We start from the raw sequence: 22,892 nt of genomic DNA on the forward strand, positions 1-22,892 counted from the left end.
GGGAAAACGTTTTAAAATCAGAGCTTAGAACACAAAACAGGACTTCTATTTTCTTAATTTGTCACTGAATTTTCTACCTCGTAAAAACTTTACTGTTCGGCTTTTCCCCAATAAAAATGTAACTTTTGTAACTTCTAAATTTCTTGCTTTGGATCGATTTCATAAAACCATTTTAACTTACAGATGTTAATAAATGGCTTGACTCAATTGTATGACACAGGCTCACCTGGCTACCCCTTCAGGCACCTGATCAGTCTGTGTTGATGAAGCCTCGTAGGAGTAAAAACACGGAAACGAGCAGAGTGTTTTGTAAATAACAGTTTATTTGAAAACCCGGGTCAGGCTGTCTGTGCGGCCAGTTTAGCTGCTGCCCTGCTTGGCGGCCAGCCTCTTGTCTCTCTCCTCGGCGATGGTCAGACGGATTCCCTTTCCTCTGGGCAGGGACACCCACGGCTTGTTGCCCTGGAGACAGAGGATGGAGAGTTTGTTAGGATCAAATGGGAGCAGGTCAGGCAGGCAATGAAAATTAATACTATTCAGTTTTATTATTTAGATTACACATTTCTTCTGTTTTGTTATTATATGCACAAAGACATTTACATTGTTATCTTGTAAAAACTCTTGACGGTGACAAAATAAAAGCATAAATAATCATTGTCAAATTTTTTGGTCTTATTTTACATAAAATCAGATTCAGGCTTCTGTCTCTATATTGTCGTGGTCAAAGAAAAAATTACTTCGCTTACAATTCGATAAAAAGGGTCATCATTGGGCATCACCTCAGGACAAACTGGGGTTTCTTTACCCTGACATTTTATATCAGGAGATTCATCCAAGTAAACGATTAAGTAGTAGCCCTGAATGCACCTCAAATCAAGCTGTATTGTTGCATTTTTAACTTTTAAAATAAAGACATCTGAAGTGTTGCTCCTCCAAGTGTTCAGTCGTTTCCACGGACACAGGTCAAAAGAATCAAATAAGCCTCACACGATCACTTCCATGACAGACATTAAAAATTATTCCTTCAGTTTGACTGACATAAAAGCTTCCCATGTTTAACACAAAACTGAACATGAATTAAAAGAAGGGTTAACATTTATCTGACGGGCCAACACTTCAGCACAGTTACCATCAAGGTGAGGGAAAGCTCAGGGCCGAGGCCATTGAATAAATGTCACGAAGCAGAAACACGACCGTCACTGACAATAGCAGTCAGGTAAATGTCAGACTGCAACGAGAGATGCGTCTCACGACAGATACTTTTCCAGAGGCCAGATGGTTAACACCAATCTTTGTCCTTATACTTGGATTGCAGTGTCCCACTACGCTGCAGATTGTCAAACATGTACTGAACTCTACAGGGAGGTAACTTTGGAGAACACAGGGGAGACGTCACACTGACCTTCAAGTTACTTCATTGTTGCATTATTACAGTTTTTCCTGTTCCAATCGATATTTTGATTTGAGTACAGTTAATGTCCCCGTGTTGCCCTTAAAGTCCACCTTTACAATTTGTTTTTCTGGATGCATTTCTTGTATGCAAAAAGCAACTACAAATACACGTTTTGTTCTGTTGTAAAATAAACTAATAGTACCTCAACAAAACAGGTTACTCTTTGCTGTAAGCTACTTTCCCTTTCTTGTTTTACTAACTTGCACGACCTCTACGCTTTTGAATTGTAGGAGGAATAAATGTGCTTTGAAAGAAAAGCTTACAAAAGGTTATTTTCTGAAGGCATGAGAACTCTGGTTGTATTTTGTGAGGGAGCTCAGAACTTCTTAGAGGATTGGTTGTGTATTTTCATGGCTGATCAAAACCAAAAACGTCATCATTGCTCCAAAACTCTGCGCGAATTTCCCCCTTCTGGCTGCGAGGAAACTTAATGGCAATCCTGATGCATCCTCTGGGAAGTTTAGATGCTGTGCTGAGACCAGAAAACATCACAGCTGTGGTCAGGTCATTACTTCGCGTCCTCACCTTGCCAATGACGAAGATGTTGGAGAGCCTGGTAGCGAAGCTGTTTCCTGTGCTGTCCTTGACGTGCACGACGTCGAAGGAGCCAGGGTGACGCTCCCTGTTGGTGATCACACCGATACGCCCCAAGTTAGCACCGCCGGTCACCATGCACAGGTTACCTGGAGGGAGAGGAGGTCGGATGAGTTATTAACCCTTTATTAAAGCTATAAAAAGCTCAAGGAAGCAGCAGTGGCTGGGACGTACCGGTATCAAACTTGATGAAGTCTGTAATCTTGCCGGTGTCCAGGTCGATGCGGATGGTGTCGTTCACCTTGATGAGGGGGTCGGGGTAGCGGATGGTGCGGGCGTCGTGGGTCACCAGGTGGGGGATTCCCTTGGTGCCGATGATGATCTTCTTCACCTTGCACAGCTTGTACTGCAGAGGAAGAGGAGACGGGTCAGGTATACGGCTACGACTCACAAGTCAAATTTAGCAAGAGGTAAATTCTCACATGACAATAAAACCAGTTCAACCAGCAAAGACAAAAAACGGCTAAGCCTCTCACCTTGGCCTCCTCGGCGGTGATGCGGTGGACGGTGAAACGTCCCTTCACATCGTAGATCAGACGGAAGTGCTCACCGGTCTTCTCGATGCTGATCACATCTGAGGAAGCAAACAGTGAACAGTCTTAGCATCCAGTTTCTATTCATTCAATGAATTAGTGGCGCTTAAACTGGGCTTTGACACATTCAGAAATCAGACAAAATTCAAAATATATACACCCAACTACGCTGATGATAAATTAAAGGGATAAGTTTCACTTTAGCAGCCAAACAGCCCCATCGTTTCTCCTCATGATCTGCTATTTAGTTGTCAAAACCAAACAGTGTGAGAGTATATTCTCCCGACAGGATTGGTGTTGTTCCTATTTCAGAGCTGATAATGGAAGGTCATTTCTATCCGGTTGGTGTGACATTGTTTTGCCAATTTAATTTCCACTTTTAACACTTTTTCCACCTGACTTGAAGCCATGCTAACTTGAGGTGGACAATGAGAACACGTTCAAACTTTTTAGCCTTGACATGTGCAGGTAACAGACTCACTCCCAGCCATTTCAACAGATCGGGCCAAGAGGTTCAAAGAGGAACAGACAAAAGTTGACAATTTGTATTACTAGTGTCCTCTCTGGTTCAAGTTCCACGTCACACATGCAAACAGCCCAAAAACAATTTGACACATACACTCATGTCTCCACCACATATTCACATAGAAAGACTCTCAAGGTTTGCTAATTTTGAATAAACAACTTGCCTGAAATTGAAAATGTTAGAATATACCAGAATTTAAAGATTAACGATGTACTCCAAGACACATTTTAAACCATCAATCTTATTTCCTCTGCTTCTGATCCAGAGTAACAGAGTGTTTAGTGTTTACATGTATAGCGAGGGTGCTGTCATTATAGTGCGAAGGCTTCCCTTGGATTAGAAAATTAAAACACCACACCTCCATGTGAGGCTGTCGACCAGCGTCAAGGTGAAGCTGACCCGGTGACAGGTCTGAGAGAGGCGTGACGGCGAGTGTGGGCAAACAAGAAGCATCAACTCCTCTGTTGGAACGGCCTGCTCTACAATAATCTGCCATCTTTAGATTCTTCACACAACATGCTCTGTTAGTTAAACTTTAGAGCTCAGACGAGACAGTGTTCAAACATTTGTGTTCTGTGAAGCGGGACCTATGATCACAGTCCGCTCGCAAAACACTTCATCGCATCACAAAACCATTTCCATGATAATCAAACTGACCTCGTCCCCTCAATATAACACCTTCTATCCAAACAACTGGCTGTAATCCATCCCAGCTTCATCCAATGTCGCATTACTTTGACTGAGACAAATCTGAAGCTGCCAAATATGCAACAGCTCGACCTTCAGCACAACAAACTTAGGACAGTGTCAGATCTCACGGGCACGAAATCTGACACTTTTGGATCAACGAAACAGATATCAACTTGCCTCCAGCAAACTTATAAATTAAGCTAGGTGTGCTAAAGGTTTGTATGTGGAGCTCAGAACTTCTTAGAGGATTGGTCGTGTTGTTTCAGCTCATTACTGATCAAAACCACTAATTCATCATTGCTCCTTCTGCCTCCTTCTCTCCTGACAGAAGCACAAATGATCAACTTATAAGACCCACTCTGCAGACTGTAATTCCTCTATTACTAATCATTAAATGACAAATCTCATAGCAGATTTGAGCTGCAAAGAAAGCTTAAAAACAGTAGTAAACTCACCCATGAATCCAGCAGGGTAGGTGATGTCGGTGCGGACCTTGCCGTCGATCTTGATGAACCTCTGCATGCAGATCTTCTTCACCTCATCCCCGGTCAGGGCGTACTTGAGGCGATTCCTCAGGAAAATGATGAGGGGCAGGCACTCCCTCAGCTTGTGGGGACCGGTGGAAGGACGAGGAGCCTGACGGGGAAAATGAGAACACGATTAGTATTGATGTTAACTTGAAGGATGGCTCATAACATTACTGAAGTCACGTACAAACCATACCAAACTTAACGCCTTTATCAAGTCTCTTTTTCTAAACTAATCACATCTATGTTCAGAAGCAGAATCTTCTATCTCCCCAAACAGAACTCATTGATGCCTCAAGGTACGTGCAACAACAAAGACCCAGCTTTATGAATAAGAGGTTCCTAGTAAAGGTCCAAACTGTTGAGTTGTAAGCACCATGCATACATAGAGCAATTCAAAGTGCTTTACACAGGTAGAAACTGAGCATTATGACACTTTCCTCTTCTTTAATAGAGAGTAGAAATACCTATTTCTGATTCCTATGAATCTCAACTCAGGTGTACATCATTTTCCAATTTTACACACCTATTAGAAAGCTGGTTAAAACTCTTTACAGAGGCTGCATACATTTGTTTCCAGGTTTCATAGTAGACATATCTTCTAAACTGCAAATACAATCTTAAAACCTTATTTAAGCTGGAAATCATTCAAACATATGGAGTAGGAACTGGAATAATGTATATATCAACATTGGCAGATATGCACTAAGGTAACGTTACTTGCGCATGAATACAAGCTTTAAGGAAGACACCTCTGCTGCATTCTTAAGAGCATTTTACTGTCCACCATCATAAGACAAAACTTTATACATGTTGAACAATAACTATGCAGGAGATTAACCACGCAACATGCAGTTTAAAAGTGATATACAAAGTTAATTGCTGGAAGAAATGTTACTTACAAACACTCCTGTGAGCTTGTCAAGCATCCAGTGCTTTGGCGCTGCGACGCGCTTCAGGTGCTTCTTCGGTCCTCTTGCCTGGGAGAGAAGAGCACAAAGCCGGTCAAATAACGGGACAAACAACCGGAGAAAAGAGCCAGAAGTACACATTTATATTTGGAAAAGGACAAAGTTGGAAAAACGACGATAAATAATAAGAAAACGGTTAGTTTGGTTAGCACAGTGCGCTAACGTGCCGCAGGAATGAATGCATATTAGCTTAGCAACCGGCTGCGGCCTAAACAGACTAACGGATTGACATGTTTAGATAAAGTATTTACAGTTTCGTCATGTTTTTGACTGCTACACCGTAATTGATTATATACAAAAATAAACCAGGGTCGCTTCAATAAAATGGACACAAAAAGACTTAGAGCGGTTTGTTCATTTAGCAAGCTAACGGCCATAGCCACATTGAAGCTAACTAGCTGTGGGTGATGAACACCAGATTGGTGTCAGGTCATTTCAAATCACCCACAAAAAGCAACAATCGATGTTTTGAGTAACAATTTAGACATCTACCATTCAAAAAGAAGTGGTATTTCAAGCTAGGACGTAGACGTGTGTTCTAATACAAGAGCAAAAAGTGATGTTTAGTGATTATTTCAGAGAAGAATCGTGAGGGAAAACAGCTCACCATGTTGGAGTCTGCGGGGAAAAGGACCTCCCGTCTTCCGGTATTGGATGATAAGGCCGGCTACGGCAGACTGGGAGGGACAAAGTATGGTAAGTCGTAATTTATATACTAAATCGAAAGCAATCGTTGTTTTTGATAACAATCCTTTTGTCCTCATTTATTGTTTTGGTTAATATCAGATATTTAAATGTCTTCTTATTGTTTCATCAGCTTAAATGGCTCTAAAGTGTTTATATTAATATCACTTTAGGTTACAAAGTACTGCACATATTTACACCCAGTAATTTAAAAAGCAACATTAAATGGACGGCAATTAAATACGATACGCAAATTCACTTTTATAAACATTGGATAAAAAGAAATAAAGAGGAAAAATAACAAAAACAATCAGGATAAACACTTTTATATAAGTTTTAATAAATAAATATGTTGCCTATATTCCACTAGAAGTTTTCAATCAACATAAAAACTTCTACTAATTTGATACAAGTGTATTAAACTAAAATATGGACCATATTTTTGCACAAAACCGGTTAAGCCCAAGACTTTAAGTATCTCATATTCCCTCCATTCAGCCGAGCTTCTGCTGGTGGTGTGTCCACGTCTGTGTCAGGAAATGCCAGTGATGCAGGCCAAGCTCGGCCCTGTTTACACTGATGGAGATAAAACTCTCCTGGGTCTTTGTCTTCCTGCCAAATGATACCAAGTGATGCACACATGATGCCGACTCGCTCTCTCTGCTTCCTCTTCCAGACTGCAGGAAATAACCCAAATGCTTGAGACAAACCTGGACTCTATTCATACCTAATAAAAACTCTCCCCTGTATGTTTGTACATTTATGTGTGGCAACCCACTTTAAATACATATTCTCTTTTCCTGAAGCATCATACATCCACTCACTAACACACATTTTATAGACTTATCTTGAGAATTGCAAAGTTTTTGGCCTCTGTAAGTTTGCATCCTAAAAACAGAAATGCATTTAGGGTTTAATATCTTTACACATGAACCTGATTGAGCCATGAGGTTTGGTAGCATAAACAGAATCCAAGATATAGCAAATATAGAAAGTATAAATCGCAATTTCTTTCACTTTTAAGACGCCAAAATGGAGATGTGTGGACTCAGTGCTAAGAAATCACGGCCACACAAATTGCTCTTAAAATGCATCCCAACTTACATGTTTCTCTTTTATTGTCTTTATGTTTAAATTGCACAAGCTAGCAGCTTATTAAGCCCCAAACAGGGACCTAACATTCTTCAGAAGCTCTTAAAATCCATCAAAATATTGAAGAGTTGTGATTTTCTTGTAAAATAAAGCTGTCACATGAATCTAGTTAAGTAAAAAGTAGAATAATTCCCTCTGAAATATTGTGGAGTACAAATATAAAGGAGGATAAAATGTAAAATGTCTCAGAAACTTTAATTTCCTGACCCACTTCCTTGAAAAAAAAACTGTTGCACTGAGCGCTCAGTCCAGGAAAGTTTGGAGGATCAAAGACAGATTCCTGGAGTCTTATTACAAAAGCTGAAGGGAAAAGGAGGAGACGTTTGTTTGTTCTGGACGTCTGAGGGATGTTTAACACACATGTGGAGCGTAATAAAGTCCAGCTGATGGCAGGAATCAAATCACTCTGCACGGCCTGAGCTGAACATTTCAGCCAGATCGACCCTTTTTAAAAGAGCTTCTCCGACATCATTTACTCATCCTTAAATATAAGCAACCATTAATGCTGTTTGTTTGTTATTATGTGCAACAGTTACAAACTCAAGTTACTTTTTACTTCTACTCCAAAACACTTCAGTGGCAATTATTGTGCTTTTTACGCCCTTAGATACAACACAAGGCCTCTGCATGAGTCAATGTGCAGTACCATGTTTCCACCACTAGAGGGGAGCATTGCATTGAATTCCGATGTAAGTCTGACATTTCAAGACAACATAACTGTACAGAAAGACTATTAAAGCTGTCTTAAATTGGTAAATTGGCATGGTAAAATTAAGTAAATGTTTTTAACACCCATTGTGAAATCATTTATGGTTTTTCTTCTGTATGTAAAGACCCTGAACTTCAATGTGAAAGTCCAATTTGAAATCTGCAAGTTAAATTTGGGTTTTTTCTAGGTCTACATGTCTAAGTTCACCGGTCTTTTCCCAGAAAATACAGTATGCAATTTGGCATTTATTTTAGGTAGAAATGTTCAATTAATAAACCACCAGTTAGAGTCATTAATTCCATTGCAACACTATGGTGGTATTACAGAGAGTCTTTTAGTCAGTGTAAAGAATATCAGCTGATCATGCAGGTTAGCACACTATTAGACATACTTCATATAAAGAATAAAGTGTCCAATGATTTTAGAATGCATATTTTGGGGGGTTTACATTAAGGGATAGACCGATTATCGGCCGGGCAGATTATCAGCGCCGATATTCGGCATTTTGACGCATATCGGCATCAGCCTTTTTTTTTAATCCGACGGCTGATAAGAGATCAATTTAAAACTGGGTTATTTTGACTCTGATGCAGCCGCGCCTCTCTGTCTGCAGTCACTACTCTGCCTCCAGCATTGTCCCACCCACAGCACTGATTGGTTACACGCAGTGAAAGCTGTGCATGCAGAGTGCTCACACACACGGCGGAGAGTAGAAAAAGTTTGTTTCTTTGCAAATTTTATTTAACTTTGTTTTATTTACTTTATAAAACTTCAGGAAGTTATTTATTTATTTATTTAAATTTTCAGTGAACTTTATAAGAGATGCTGCTGACCCTGGGAACTCCCTGCGCTCTTTGTTTGTCTGTTTAATAAACATATGCTTAAAGGCATTTAAACAAAGTTAAGTGTTGGAGTTTGTATTATTCAAAATTTTGATGCCAATATTTTCACTTTTACTGCACATGAATATCGGCTCCAAATATCGGTTATCGGCCTCCTTGACTACTAATAATCGGTATCGGTATCGGCCCTGAAAAAACCATATCGGTCTATCTCTAGTTTAAATTAAGGGATACTTTCCTTTATAATCTACGGAAGCCCTAAGCAGACATGCATCCATACATTTAATTTACTCTGTTTTCCCATGATAAGTTAATTTCAGTGGTTTTGGTCGAGATTTTGAATTATTTACCTCATTATCTCGAGAAAACAATGGAAAAATGGTTTTCCCATCATAACAAATTAATTTATCTCTTTATCTTGAGTTAATGGCTGAACAGTGGTGCAGTGGTTAGTGCTGTTGCCTCACAGCTAAAATGTTCCTAGTTCAGGTCCCTGTTTAGATGAAGTGGGCCTTTCTGTGTGCAGTTTGCATGTTCTCCCCCGTGCATGCATGGGTTCCCTTTAGGTACTCTGGTTCATTGGTGACTCTAAATTGCCCGTAGGTGTGAATGTGAGCGTGAAAGCTGTCTGTCTCTATGTGTCAGCCCTGTGATTGACAGGCGATTAGTTGCAACCAGGTGTAACCCCGCCTCTCGCCCAATGACAGCTGGGATAGGCTCCAGACCCTGCAACCCTGAACAGGAAAAGTGTAAAGCTTATTTGACATGCAAAAAATGAAGACGTGGAATAGACAGCGTTTTTTTCTTACTTGTTCCATGTTGTGAACTTGTGTACTTACCATGACACGCCAGCAGATGGAAGCCTTGTGCAAACATTCAGACAGTATGGGACATTAATACAGACTTTATCAGCAACATATAGAGGAAAGGGTTGCATACGTTTTCTTACAGCAATACAATAACTGTTTTTTTTTTTAACTTAGTACAGGTAATGTCAAAATGTTATATTAGTTTAACAGAGTCTCTATTAAATGTTTAACTATCAATTATCTTAGTTTTAACATGAAGTATTCTTCGATATACGAGAACTTACTAGTAACTATATTGCTCTAAGTTCTGGCATATTGTTCTGTTGATAAGGTTCAATTAGCAACGTGCTCATAAAAAAACAATAAAATGTGAATTAAACTTTAAATCTTAAAGACCAAATGTAAAGACAAAAGTCCACTTCCATTTAAGTTTTAATTTTTCTTTATTTTGTCCTCAAACTCCGAGCCGTAACAAAAATACAAGCATTTTTCAATATGATCTCAGTCATTTACATATTCATATAGATGTACAAGTGAGAGCCGGTGAGCAAAAGTGCTTTAAAAATCATCTTTGAGTAATAGTCATTTCATCATTAGAGAAAACAACAGCGTACAAGGAAACAATGAGACTTTAATGTACAGGTGTAAAGGTAAATATGATGAAAGAAAGGGGAATAAATCAGTGCAGAGTCTACTGCGGTTTCACAAGCAGACCTGGCAGCAGAGCAGAGGCTGAACATCTTCATCACTGTGGAGTGGAAACCTTGTAACAGATAGGCTACATCACTGCTTGTGTTGAAGGTTTTCTCAGGCCTTGATGTGTTCAACATTTTTCATGACCCAGGGGCCCAGAGGCAAATGGTCGAGTGTGTAACAAATCATTGCTGTCACATAGAAACTGTAAATCAAGGTAGCGGTCGGGACCGTGAAGGCTTACACAGACATAAAGCTTAGGAGAAAAACTCATTTCAGTGTCCAAAACCACACAGGAGTCCATTTGGATAAGGACTTCTTTAAAACTCTTAAAGCAACTTCATGCTTCTGCTGGTTACCTAGCAACTGCTTAGCGCTAAGATGTAGCATGGCCGAAAACGGCAAATCTGTATTTTTAGAACTCTATTATTGTAGAGATTAAGCCAGCTTAATATTTAGAGAAGATGTTTTGTGGCTTTTTAAAAACATTAAACCAGAGCTGGGGTTGCAGTTTGCCTGTTTTCAGCCTTTGATCGAGGCTAAACGAACAAGCTACTAGCTTAAACGTTAGCTTATTTACTAAACAAACAAGGAAGTGGTTTCCATCTAACGGTAGCTAACAATAAGCTAGCTAACTAGTGAAATGTGTATCCAACAACAGTCCGGTAATAAAGGCTGCTATTTTGGTTGATATTTTTGGTGTTTGTTGAAGGCTTACTGCTAAAGAAATTCAACTGACGCTACAGCTGGTGGCGCTTTTGAACTTCACTGCATGTTTTTATTGTTTTGTCCTCACAATTTATATTAATGAGGTTTGAAACCTCAAAAATATCCAATTTGCTTTCCTATTTAATGAGTTAAAGCAGGAAAATCTCAAACTGAAAGGTTAAAACCAACAAATATTGCCTTTTTTGTTCTTGGATAACACAGCACTTAATTGCTACTTGTATTAGTACTTGAAAATAGTTTGTACTTAGTTCATGGGTTTGAAAGTTTGAGCTAAAACACTATTATTTTGCTACATTAAGATAGCATTCCGAATATTAATAATAGTTAACTGTGATGACCAGAACCCTTTCGCAGTAATTAGTTGCTGAAATAACAGAAACCACATAGCTGTGAGGTATATTTCAAGTTCACAAGGTCTCTGCTCTCCAGGGTTAATCTGCAATGTGGAGCGTCGAGGAGAAAAGGAAATGAAAGCCCTCAGACGATTCAAACATCTCGACCAGGCAACTTCTCAGGGGGAGGAGAGGCTTCACACAGTAAAAATAACATTCAATCAGCTGGGATTACCGCGAAACAACACTCACAAAAAAGCACTTTAAAACAATGTCGAGCAGATGGAAACAAACACGAGACTGTCTTCAAGTGAAGTATGTTATTTTGACCCACTTAGGCAGACAGAGGAAAAGGAGAATCAGCGTGTCTGTCTGTTGGATTTGGACGTGATGAGAAGCAACTTTATTTCTTTTTTCACTCCTCACTCAATAAAGTGTTGTTACGAGGGGGAAATATCCGCCAGATCCCCTTTAAAAAAGGGACTCTTTCATCGGGTTTTCATTAATCACTGCGTCTCCTATTTAATTAAAGAAAGAAGCGGAAAATTGGTGCTCATTAGCTGCAACTGAGACCCTAAACAACTTTAACCTTTAGGTAGTGAGTGTGTAGGAAAATAACCAGTGTGTGTAAACTGACCTCTCTATATCTAAATAAATCAACAAGGCTCAGCATCTTTAGGACGGATTACCTGCTGCTTAGTTTACCCTTACAAGCAATTAAACTGTAAGAGTAAGTGAAGCAAAATTTTCTACTTGTTTTACTGCTGAATCATGTGTGTTTAAACACAACATGTGAATTTGCGCCTTTCCACATATGTTGGAAAACCAAACACCACCGTGCCAGGGTTAGCAAGTACCACAGTGTCTGCAATCTACAGCGATATGAACACAAAATAAACCGTTATTTAATTTCATTAAATTGGTCAAAAGTATGCCGAAATAATTAAATCATTATGCAGATTTGTAAAAAGTAAAAATGAACACTGTCAGGTTTGTCTGCAAGCAAGACAAGAAAAAAACACTTAAAATGCTTGTTTTTTTAATGGAGTTTGGTTCTACCATTTCTGTTTACGTCTTTAAACAATTGACTTTATACCCACTCTCTCTTTTCACACACTAACAACCCCAATGCCCTGTGAAGTCAGTGTGTAACTGAACAAGTGCCTGTTTCACAGCTGCTACTCCCATTTCCCTGCTGTAATACCATCCTCATGCTCCTGTGTGCGTCTCTTTGTGGGTTATTCCGATGCCGTTGTATGCCTGCACACACTGTAGTTTGGTTTCTGTTTGTAAATGCACATGCAGGTGAGTATCTCCAGGTCTTGTGTGCATTTACGTGTATATACAGGTGTGTTATTTCGTGTGTGTGTGGTCCAAAAGGAATCACACAATACCAGATGACAGACGAACCAGGTTGGAGGTGAAAGGCCTTTGTTGCTGCCGCACAGTTCAAACCCCTGTCTCCTATTACTACAACAGATACAGGTCAGAGCCCTCATGCATCCATCTACTGCAGAGTACAAACCCCTATAGGTGGGCAGGGGGGTGGAGGGTTGGGTGTCAGTTTAACCCCCAGGGAATTTTTTTCCCAACTACTAAAGTCTGCAGCTGAAAAAAACAACACCTGCTCAAAGGACTGAATTAAACGGTTAATATTCCCTTCACATTCATTGAGCCTTTTTTATGGAGCTTTGGGGAATGTTAATAATCTGTTTCCTTACTTTAAGTCCATGTGAGATGTTAAAAATCCTTCACATATTTGTGATAAGTTTCACATGTGAAATGTAACGTCCCTGGAAAAAGAACCAATGTCAAAAGTTTCAAATTTCATGAAACAGTCGAGGTCCACCTACTACGTAAGTGCGAGCCTACACTAGTTCCCATGGTCTGAAGAGGCAGGTAGGAGTTTGCTCAGTTGTCATTTGAATTGATTTGGCTCAGCAGCTGTAACGATATAATCCAACACGTTTAAGACGTCTTCCTTGTTAGCTTAAAAATGTATTTATGTCTTTGATACAACTAAAAGCTCCAAAATGCTTCACATTTTTAGTCAAACTTCAAGTTCAAAGTGATGTAAATCAATAAACCTAATATTGATTTGCCAGCTTGTATGTAGCTAATGGCTAATGCCGGTAACAGTGGCCAAAATCAAGTGTTTTGTAGGTAGTAATTGCTCCCTAGCTGGCTTGCTAGCTGGAAATTAGCTTAACTGCTAGCAGGATAAGTTAGACAAATAATTTGTCTAAAGCCCAAGAGCATGAGGACCTCAAATTGATGCGGTACACAACACTTCTTGTCTCTGTTAGCCTAAAAAAAGAATTTGTATGATACAAATTAAAGCTCTAGAAAAACTACGCGTCACTTGAGCTAGTATTGTTTTGACAAACTACATCTTCAAAGTGATTATTTCAAATAACCCAATATTTTCATTTTATCTGTGCTTTTTATGGGTGTTTTGCCAACATGCTGAATAAAGCTAAAGCTTAAGCTAGTTTCTAAAAGTTACAGTAGCTAAAATCAAATGTTTAGCTGCTTGGGATTGCTCACTAGCTAGCAAACAAGTGACAGTTGAACCGAAGCCAAATAGCATGATATGGCTGCTACATGGTGCCCCGCTAGCTTATGTTCTCTGTATTGTGTCTGCCTACAAATGACCATCAAACGATAGGAATTAACTGAAGCTGGTAGTTAAGGATGCTAGCATGTTAGAGAAGCTTTATTTTAGGGTTTGAAATATTCATCCCACTTTGGTCCTAATGGCTGAACTGGCGTGGATCAACATCTTGAATTGCTAAAACCAAACCACAGTGTGTGTCTTGCAAACGCTGCCTTGCAAGGTGTGCAAATGAAAGCCTCCAGGCCTAATGATGACAAAACATACAACGCTTCCTTATCAGGGACACTTGAAGTGTGGTGATAATAAGGTCTTTCAGGGCTAATGAGCTGTTTTGACACAAACATTGAAGTGGTAAAACAGGAATAACAGAAGAAGGGGGCACATAGATTTATCTGCCATTTAGTTTGTGTACACAAAAGTCAACCAGACCACATATCCTCAATTAAACAGGAAGTGCTATCTCGGATCATTGACAACAGATTGACTTAACCATCTGGGTCAGTTCTTCTTACACTGCAGACCAGAAAACAAGTAATGTACATGTAGTGGCGTCTCACATGACCAAAAGTCCTCAACTGTTTTAATGAGGCTGTGCTCCAGAGCAAAAAAAACAATTTACTCCATTCAGGTCCCATGCTTCGAAAGATTCCCCGTCTCTTGATCTAATTCATTATGTTCAGAAAAGTAGAACCGATTATAGAAGCCCTCCTTGTCCAGACGTCCTGATAGATATCAGCCACTGTCTTAAATAACATGTTCTACGAATACGACTGGTTGAACTTTATTCAAACACAAAAGAAAGAACGAAAAAGAAGAACATTGAGATAACCAGTTCTCAGACAAGCAGTTTCTTTGTGAAGGAGAGGGATCAGGAGTCTTTCCCATGAGACCAGAGTCTAATATTGTCCATTAGGAAAACAGGAAACGCAGTGTTTGTCATCCTTCACGAACCTTCTACAGATTCATGTTTCCAATTTACGTTATCCTTAAGCATTGATCAAGTGAGAACGCCACAAAGAAAGTCCAACATGTGTGTCATCACTGTTTTTGTTCCAAAAGGCTGGAACCATCTCCAACCCACCTGGTGTCAATCACCTTGTTCTCATTAAGCCAGCAATGGCTTCCTTAAGGCAGAAAGAAGAGACGAGCATCAGAGTCTCTTTCTACGACTTGTTTCTGTTCATACTCTGCACACGGTTTGGTTTTTTCATCTTCAAAATGAAAATAAAAATAAGAATCAGAGCTGGATAACGCAAAACAAAGGACTGCCCTCTTTATGCGAGAGCTAATCTCCATTAAGAAACAACAAAATCAAAAGCAAGCTGTCTCTTTCTTTAGTCCGTCTGTCCTGTCGCAGAGAGTATGAGAGCAAAGGAGTATGCTTCTAATCTCTTTATCGCTCAGTGTCTCTGATGTTTCCTCTTAAACAAGGGAGGAGAGAGAAATACAAAACAGAGAAGAGAAAGTCTTCTCATTCTTTGTCAACCAATTCTGCTACATCCGCTCCATTTCTCATCGGTCAGCATCCAGCCGGTACGTCCGACATAAAGTCGAACTCGTTCTGACCCAGCCAAAGTTCAGGCAGCTCGTTGGCTCGGTCCAAACCGAGCTCTACCACCAGTGACATGAGAACTTCCTCATCCACGGGGTCAAAGTCAATGATTGCACCTTGAGCAGAGCTTTGGTTCCCCATGCTGATGCCAACACCCATCCCACCTCCACTGAGGCCTCCAGATGGCCCAAGGAGCTGGTTTCCTGTACCCAGAGGCGAGGCACCAAAGCCCCTTTGAGCTCCGCCGGTCGCTGGGTGTCCAGCAGAAGCACCAGCGAGGTTCTGGTAGTGCGAGTTGAGCTTCTGCAGCTGCATGCTGGCGATGAGATGTGGCCCCGTCTGGAGGCAGAAGGGCTGAGCTTTAGCTGAAGATAGTGATGACCCAGGTGACGAGGCGGCTCCAGTGGACGGAGAAAACGGCACGACGGAGGTCTTGGAGGACGGGTAGTGGAGCAGGGAGCTGAGAGGAGAGGAGGAAGAGGAGAGGTCCTTCATCGCAGCGTGGGCAGGGCCAGGGAACAGCAGTGAGGTCATCACCAGGAAAACCCAGAGCCTGCAGGGATACAAGGGAGATGTTATGCAATGCTATCAAACTAGGATGAGATAAGCATGTTAGCTAAACAGAGGGCGATATCATATAGGGGAGATGACAGGAGTGCAAGTGACTGAAACTGATATGAATCAATGTTTACAGATGCCAAATCCAGATATGCACAGCAAAACTAAACAAAAGGAAAAGTTATGTGGTCATACCCATAAAGAACTTTATATCACAGATAATCTTGGTAAAAATAACCATCCAAATTTAGACCAGATGTTAAGTGAAAATCACAGCAAAAATCTTGGAAATGACTCTAATGCTTCCACTGGTAGTGAATTCCTTCATGTGTAGTCAGATATTGGAATGTTAACTGACCTTTTTAGGAATACTTTGGCTATTTTGCCGAGAGATTCACGAGAAGATAGATACCACACATGTCTGTGTTCTAAATACAGAGCTAGATTCAGCAGGTGATTAGCTTAGCTTAGCATAACAACTGATAGGCCTGCCTAACACATCTAAAACTTACAGACTTATTAGATCTAAATTGTTTAATCATTTTAGAAAGTGGTTTGTAAAAACAGCAAGACAAACAAGCCTTCAGTGTTTGTGCTAAGCTAAGCTAATTGTTGCCACCTGACTTTGATATGCTAGGATGCTCTGTTTCCTCTATCTGTACTGTATGTGTACACCTTTGAACATTTCTAATCTCCTCATATTCTGTTGTAGAAAACAGAACCGGCTCCCTTTTTGCATGAATTTATTATCACCTTCATGTGACATTTCAAACTGGAATTTGTCTTTTTTTAAGAGCTGCTGTCGAGCTTTAGTGTCAGTTATAAGTGCTGCCAGTTTTGAGAGCAGCTCCAGCTAGAAACATCACAAAGAGACTTGAATCATTTCAACAGCCTGCCAAATTGTTTGCACCTGTGTGAACATGTGCTCGTTTCCACTCTGATTAGTTGTTACGTAAAGGCAATCACAGTCTGAATGGCAACAGCAGTGAGGAGAAATCAGGTATCTATTCATCTTAGTAGTCACTTGAGTTTGGCCCAATATTGGCTGAATATTTCTGTTGGCTGGTTGCACACATTTTTCTTCTGTTTAAAAGGCAACATGTTGCAGTTTTATGAAGTGTTAATGAATGACTGGATGGATACTAATTTTGTATCTGTCTATAAAATATGCATTAACAACCTTGAGGTGAGTAGCTTAGCTTAGCATAAAGACTGGATGCATGGACAAACAGCTAGCCAGAAAGATTTAGGAACACTGTGGTTGTCAAAAAAGATATCAATGGGCTTTAAAGGTATCTGTAGGTAGATTAGTGCTTTGGGAGAGAGGCAGGCTAGCTTATTTGCACACATCTCATCTTGTTCAGTAGTTGTGTACACTCAACAGACTTGTTTAGAACGTCCTCTGAAATAGCTAGCTAGCTCACCACCTAGCCACAGGTTTGAAAATATGAAGAACAAACTTGGTTTAGATCAAAGAAGCTTGACAGGATTCTGTAAATCTACTTAAAGAAATAGCATCTCTTAAAGTAGTACATATATTTTCAGGGTCTTAGCAACTGCCACCATAGCTTCCATGTTGGTCAGATGGATGTCGCTCGCTACTAGTTGTTGGAAGGCAAAGGTAAATAACCTCCCTCTCCCAACGTAAACTCACCTAACCTGAAAACCTATTGTGAGGATGACAGAATATGGTCGAACAAAATTACATTTTACTCTGATTTCAGATTAATGCTAGCTGCTGGCTTCCAGTCTTTATGCTAGGCTAGGCTAATTGTTGCCTCCAGACTCCAAACAGACATGAAAGTAGTATCCGTTTCCTCCTCTAACTCTCTCAAAATAACACAAGGTGTTAAACTTGTAGCTCTTCTTTAGTAAAACGTTTTCAGATTGAAGTGAAGACAATGCTAATGATGCTAACTGGAAAGTAGTCTCTTTGTTAGCTTTGATGCTTGTTAAGTGTTCTGCTGGCGTACTTCATGGCCCACATAATTTATAAAGATCACAAAATGGATTACAAGTTGCCTGTTTAAAACACAGATGAAAAATAACTACTGACAAACACGTGGCCGCTTCAAACCACAACAACAAAGGCGTTGTTGACTTAACAGCAGCTTTACTCGAGTTCTTATGACCCAGTAAATCATCGGAGTCAGATCTGTCTGGGAAAGCAGCCGACCTCGGAGCCTGGACGGCCGCATGACTCGCTGTGTTTGAGTCAGATTTGTGTGTGTGTGTTCGCTTGATGTCTGCTTTTCCTCCTGACCTATTGAGAAGCAAATTAAGCATGAAAAGGCTGCGGGGAGAAGGCTTGTGGGTACCCACGGGGTTAGCGAGTGTTTATAGGTCTATATGTGTGTGTGTGTGAATGGAGTTCATAACACAACAGAGCCTTTGAGGATCTTAAAGAGTGATTGGGTCACATGGCAGGATAAATACATAGTGCAGGCCTGAGAACAGAGCATATGTCTGACCGTGTGTGTGTGTGTGTGTGTTTGTGAATGGAGGGAAATGTCACAGAGATGTGTGTCGAGGTGAAGAAAGGGTGAGTGAAACCCTGTGTGTGCCTATAGAGGCTCATGTTAAAGTCCCAGAGCTGGTTTATATTACACACAGTTCAAACAGCATGTGTGTGCCCGAACACACACACACACATCATGCGGCTATCCTTTGAGTAAGTTAATCGCTGAATAGTATGTGTCGATCCACACACACACACACACACACACACACACACACACACACACCCCTCCTCCCAGCACTGGCTCTTATTTAGCGAGAACATAATTGCTACAGGCAGGCATGCAGCTGCACTCGACTGATAGAGTTAACACACACACAAAGATGCCAAACAGCTGTCAGTGGCAGGTCTGTGTGTGTGTGTTCATTATTCATTGACTGATTACTGTCATGGCCAGGCTGCACATGGTGTCTCTGCTGAACAGCTTTGCAGCACATTGAGTCCAGGAGACACAAACAAATAAATGAAAAGCTGCACACAGTCTTCTCTCGGGCTCGGAAAAGAACGCACAAAAATACTGAAATAATAAACAGACATTTTGCATTTTAACAAACATCTGGCAGAGAAGAGTTTCCCACCATCGCCACTTAAGATGCATCCAATTAGCCGGGAAGAAACGGTCGGATTTGGACGCATTTCCAGACCTAAAAATAACGACATCAAGAGGCTGAAGAAGTCTGAAAGGGGGTTTTCAAATTGTGCATAAAAAAAACCCATTGCAACTTTATTGTCATCGTCTTCTAGCACACCTCCCTGTCCATGGGTCCAAAGTCGCACCACTAAGGCCGGAGATATACTTGCTTTTTAAACTCGCGTTCGCGTACACAACCGGCTGCGTCATGAACGTAACTGCTCACACACTATGTGTGTTACTGGAGGAGACCTCTAGAGGGCGCACCAGAGAGCGCAGGCCATATGCCTCTACCATATGTGAGGGATGTAAACAACAAACATGGCGACAATTGAGAAGGTGACTGTTATGTTAATTCTGAGATCAGGGCAGAAATAGCGACAGATTTTGTTCGTCTGCACCGTCCTCACTCCGTCTCTCCAACATGTTCCTCCGTGCACGGATGTAACCTTCCCGGACTTGGAACTTATCTTGTCTCCAGCTGTTTTGACAGGCATGTTTGTCTGCCATTGTTGTCCCTGCTGCTGTGTTGAACCCGTCACATCCCCTTTGCCTCTACACTGCCCCTACTGTTCTTGTGCATACTGCATCTTGGACCTGCACAGCCAACGCTCCAAACAGGCACTGGGAATGTGTGGCAGCCATCATGCGGGCATGAACACGTAGTTAAAGTCGAGATGGAACGGCATTTTGAGAGTATCTAGCTTCCGTATCATGACGTAGTAAAACAGGACGTGCAGGCGGGACATATCATCAGAGGGATTTGATTTGATCGCTGACAAGTGGGCGTAGACAGACGTTCTCCACAGTGCAGTAGCTAGCTAATTGACCGTGTTGCAGATTGATTGACAGGTGGATGTCATGATATTATTGGTTGGTACTAGCTTACGTAAGCACACGTGATATTTTGTTTCACAGGAAGAAAAAATGATTTTGATTTTTCATTTCACCTCAACTTTAAAAGCAAGTACATCTCTGGCTCAACTGTTTATCATGACAAAAGAAGAAGAAGCAATTAGAAGACATCAAGTTCTATCCGCTAATAGAACTTGAGATGCACATGGAGACTCTCTAAATTGGGCTTCTAATCCGGCAGCGAGAGCAGACTTTCATTGCTGATAATTAAACTAAATGTGGATCAGTTCACAGCCAAGTCAGCAGCAGCCCAGACTGCTAATGAAATCATTCTCAGGGAAACTAAAAGCTCATAAAAGTGGTGGAAGAACACAATGAGTCAGGTCAGCTGTGAACAGGAAAAAACATTGGCGTTCCTCCAGCAGCTTCACACAGCATCCTTCCTCGCTCCGCCGAAACCGTCTGAGAGGAGAGGAGCGAAAACATCCAACTGTTCCAATCCATCCTCGTTTCAGACGAAAACAGGAGGCTGCAGGTCTGAGTGATTACGAGCCACAGAGAGCCGGGCTGCAGCCAGAAAACAGGATAGTCGCTCCTGGACTTCCTCCAAGCGTTTTAATGTCTCAGAATAAACATAGAAATGTCAAATTCACTCAGCTGACGGGTGGAAAATCACAGCTGGAACACTCAATAACAAAACAACTAACAGGTGTCGACAACATGATTGGATCATTTCGTTTTTCCTTGATTGTAAGCTACATTTGATTGTACTCAGCCGTAGTCATTCAGCAGGGTTTCAAAGTTCAGTATGTGTGGTTTTGTAAACCTAAAGTCTTTAAAATGACACGTACGCCATTTTTAAATCATCACACATTACTGTGTCTGGTATGACAAGTTAACTATCTCTACTTCTATGAATTTTCCTCCGTTAGGTTTTGTGAACAACCCAAAGATATACAGTTTAAATGACCTTTTATCACATTACACTCACTTATAATGAAGCCAAACACATATTTAATCTCTTCATTTACACTTCATGGAGCAAAACGACCCATTAATTACTGATTGTGTCATAAATCAAGGCAAATATTCTCTGGTTATGGCTTCTTAAATGTGAGGATTTTCTGTTTCTTCAAGTTTTAAATAACAATACATTGAATTCTTTCTTTGTTCCCGTCTACAAAGAGATCCAAAACTTCAATTTTTAGACAGAAACTTGACATTTAATCATAGAAAAAGGACTAACCGATAATAAAAGAAAAGGCTGATGTTGACCCACAATGAAGAGATAGGCTCATAAACATACAATCAAGTCACCAAACTCCAACTAAAGTCCTCATATGGCTCCAAACAGGATCAGTGTACAAAGCAGTCTGGCAGTTAATGAAGTCAGTAAAGGGTTAATATGGTTTCTACAGGATAAAGTTTCACCTTCAAAATCGACAAACTAGGCTGGGGAAGTTCTCGCATCTTGTCCCCGTCTCGTTTGGACAGATTTATATCCGACCTGATTCAGGTCAGGCCAATCACAACAGAGTATCTAAAAGGCGGGTCTAAGCCCTTTTTAAGCAATTTTAAATAACCAATAAGACTTTCTGGAATGTAGAAATGTACTGAAGGTGTAAAATCATGTCGTAGCAAACATTTGAGCAATATGTTGAGCTAGAATCTATTTTAATTGGATGTTGAAACTAGCTACCTAGCTTAGCAGCCTTCAGAGAGGTTTCAGATGAATTTGCATTTGTGAATTAGCTTGAGAGTGCTATGCTAGCTCAAAGGAGCAATTAAGGAAAAAAATCTCAACACACTGTCCATTAAGTAGCTGTTGATGAGCTTTCTATCATAGTCTACTTTTCCATGATTTATGATCTAAAGCTCAGGAGCAGCTACTACACCTTTCTGTTAGGTTAAGACTGTTGATCACTACAAACACAATATACAGTTGTTGTAATCAAAAGTATAAAAGAATTATGAGAAAAGTGAAAGAAAAAACAATCTGCAAACACACAATATGTCTATAGAAATAAGATTACATAAGTTTCTGCACTATGTCAACAGACACGCCGCCAACAACAGAGGTTTCAATTACACAATTAAAGCGTGACGAGCAGATTGAAACGTCAGTCTGTCTCGCTTCCAAACACACACACACACACACATTCACATATATGCACCATATGCTGCCCCAGCGTGACGCACTCCCCACGCGCTTTAATTGCCTCCAACTTCACTTAATAAGAAGCCAATTTAGCGCAAACACACTGATTTATACAACAACGTGTCTGTCCGTTTATCGCGCCAAACGTTGATGTTTTGGACAGATAATCGAATTAGAAAACAATTAATCGATTCAAGACTCAATCAAAGTAAACATCAGTAAAAAACAGACTTAAAATAGGCTGTATTGGCAGAAATAAGCGGATTTTCTTATGCATTAATCACTAATTTCGGTCAGATTTTTGCACAAAAGTCTGCAAATGCAATTAATTTTTACGCTAACGATATTATCAGGTGGTCATAAAAAGCGAGTAAACCGGAGTTAATGTGACATTTATGGGCTCTAACCGAAGCTTCTTCAGCTCGAGGCAGAAAACGTTTGACCTCATTTAACATGTTATGTAAACACTTGAGAGAGTGGAAAAAAACTTTCACCAGACAGATTTACAGCACAAACGCACACTGACAACACATCTCCTGTCATAAGCGAGGAAGAGAAGAAATAATGTTCCAACCTGTGAGAAAAGCCCGCTGCAAGCCAGGTAGAGTCGGATATCTTTAAGCAGTGAAGTCCAAAGTGTTTCCTGCGGAGAGAAAAGGAGGTGAACTGAAGCAGGAGTCCGGAGGAGTAACCTGCCTGCCTGCAGAGACTCTGTCAGCTCCTCAATGAGCTCGTTACTGAATAAAAAGCATTTTGTTC

At 40.6% G+C, this 22,892-nt stretch overlaps 2 protein-coding genes and 2 non-coding genes across 4 annotated transcripts; all 4 read right to left on the reverse strand.

Annotated features, from left to right (window-relative positions):
* Window positions 1-303: 303 nt before the first annotated feature.
* On the reverse strand, window positions 304-5,957 carry rps4x (ribosomal protein S4 X-linked). Its single transcript, XM_069672385.1, has 7 exons — window positions 5,902-5,957; window positions 5,226-5,303; window positions 4,252-4,432; window positions 2,524-2,621; window positions 2,222-2,393; window positions 1,979-2,136; window positions 304-462 (listed from the first exon to the last, which is right to left on the reverse strand). The coding sequence occupies exons 1-7, from the start codon at window positions 5,902-5,904 to the stop codon at window positions 361-363; spliced, it is 792 nt and encodes a 263-aa protein (XP_069528486.1). The 5' UTR covers window positions 5,905-5,957; the 3' UTR covers window positions 304-360.
* Window positions 1,766-1,836, reverse strand: LOC138601670 (small nucleolar RNA SNORD61). Its single transcript, XR_011309164.1, has one exon. It is a non-coding gene; the product is annotated as a small nucleolar RNA SNORD61 (small nucleolar RNA).
* LOC138601672 (small nucleolar RNA SNORD61) lies at window positions 4,023-4,097 on the reverse strand. The gene has a single exon (XR_011309165.1). It is a non-coding gene; the product is annotated as a small nucleolar RNA SNORD61 (small nucleolar RNA).
* A 7,455-nt stretch (window positions 5,958-13,412) lies between the features above and the next one.
* cited1 (Cbp/p300-interacting transactivator, with Glu/Asp-rich carboxy-terminal domain, 1) lies at window positions 13,413-22,786 on the reverse strand. The gene is made up of 2 exons (XM_069672598.1): window positions 22,708-22,786; window positions 13,413-15,966 (listed from the first exon to the last, which is right to left on the reverse strand). The coding sequence occupies exon 2, from the start codon at window positions 15,945-15,947 to the stop codon at window positions 15,381-15,383; it is 567 nt and encodes a 188-aa protein (XP_069528699.1). The 5' UTR covers window positions 15,948-15,966; window positions 22,708-22,786; the 3' UTR covers window positions 13,413-15,380.
* Window positions 22,787-22,892: the final 106 nt, after the last annotated feature.

The sequence above is a fragment of the Semicossyphus pulcher genome, unplaced genomic scaffold (assembly GCF_022749685.1).
Source record: "Semicossyphus pulcher isolate SPU_LCO1_2020_fin unplaced genomic scaffold, fSemPul1.0.p SCAF_21, whole genome shotgun sequence".
In the NCBI taxonomy this organism is placed as follows: domain Eukaryota; kingdom Metazoa; phylum Chordata; class Actinopteri; order Labriformes; family Labridae; genus Semicossyphus; species Semicossyphus pulcher.

Coding starts and splice junctions, on each gene's coding strand:
- rps4x (XM_069672385.1), bottom strand. Junction 4,433..5,225: donor ACAAGCTCACAGGAGTGTTT/GTAAGTAACATT, acceptor TTTCCCCGTCAG/GCTCCTCGTCCTTCCACCGG. Junction 2,622..4,251: donor CTACCCTGCTGGATTCATGG/GTGAGTTTACTA, acceptor TTGCTTCCTCAG/ATGTGATCAGCATCGAGAAG.
- cited1 (XM_069672598.1), bottom strand. CDS start 15,947: ATGACCTCACTGCTGTTCCCTGGCCCTGCCCACGCTGCGATGAAGGAC.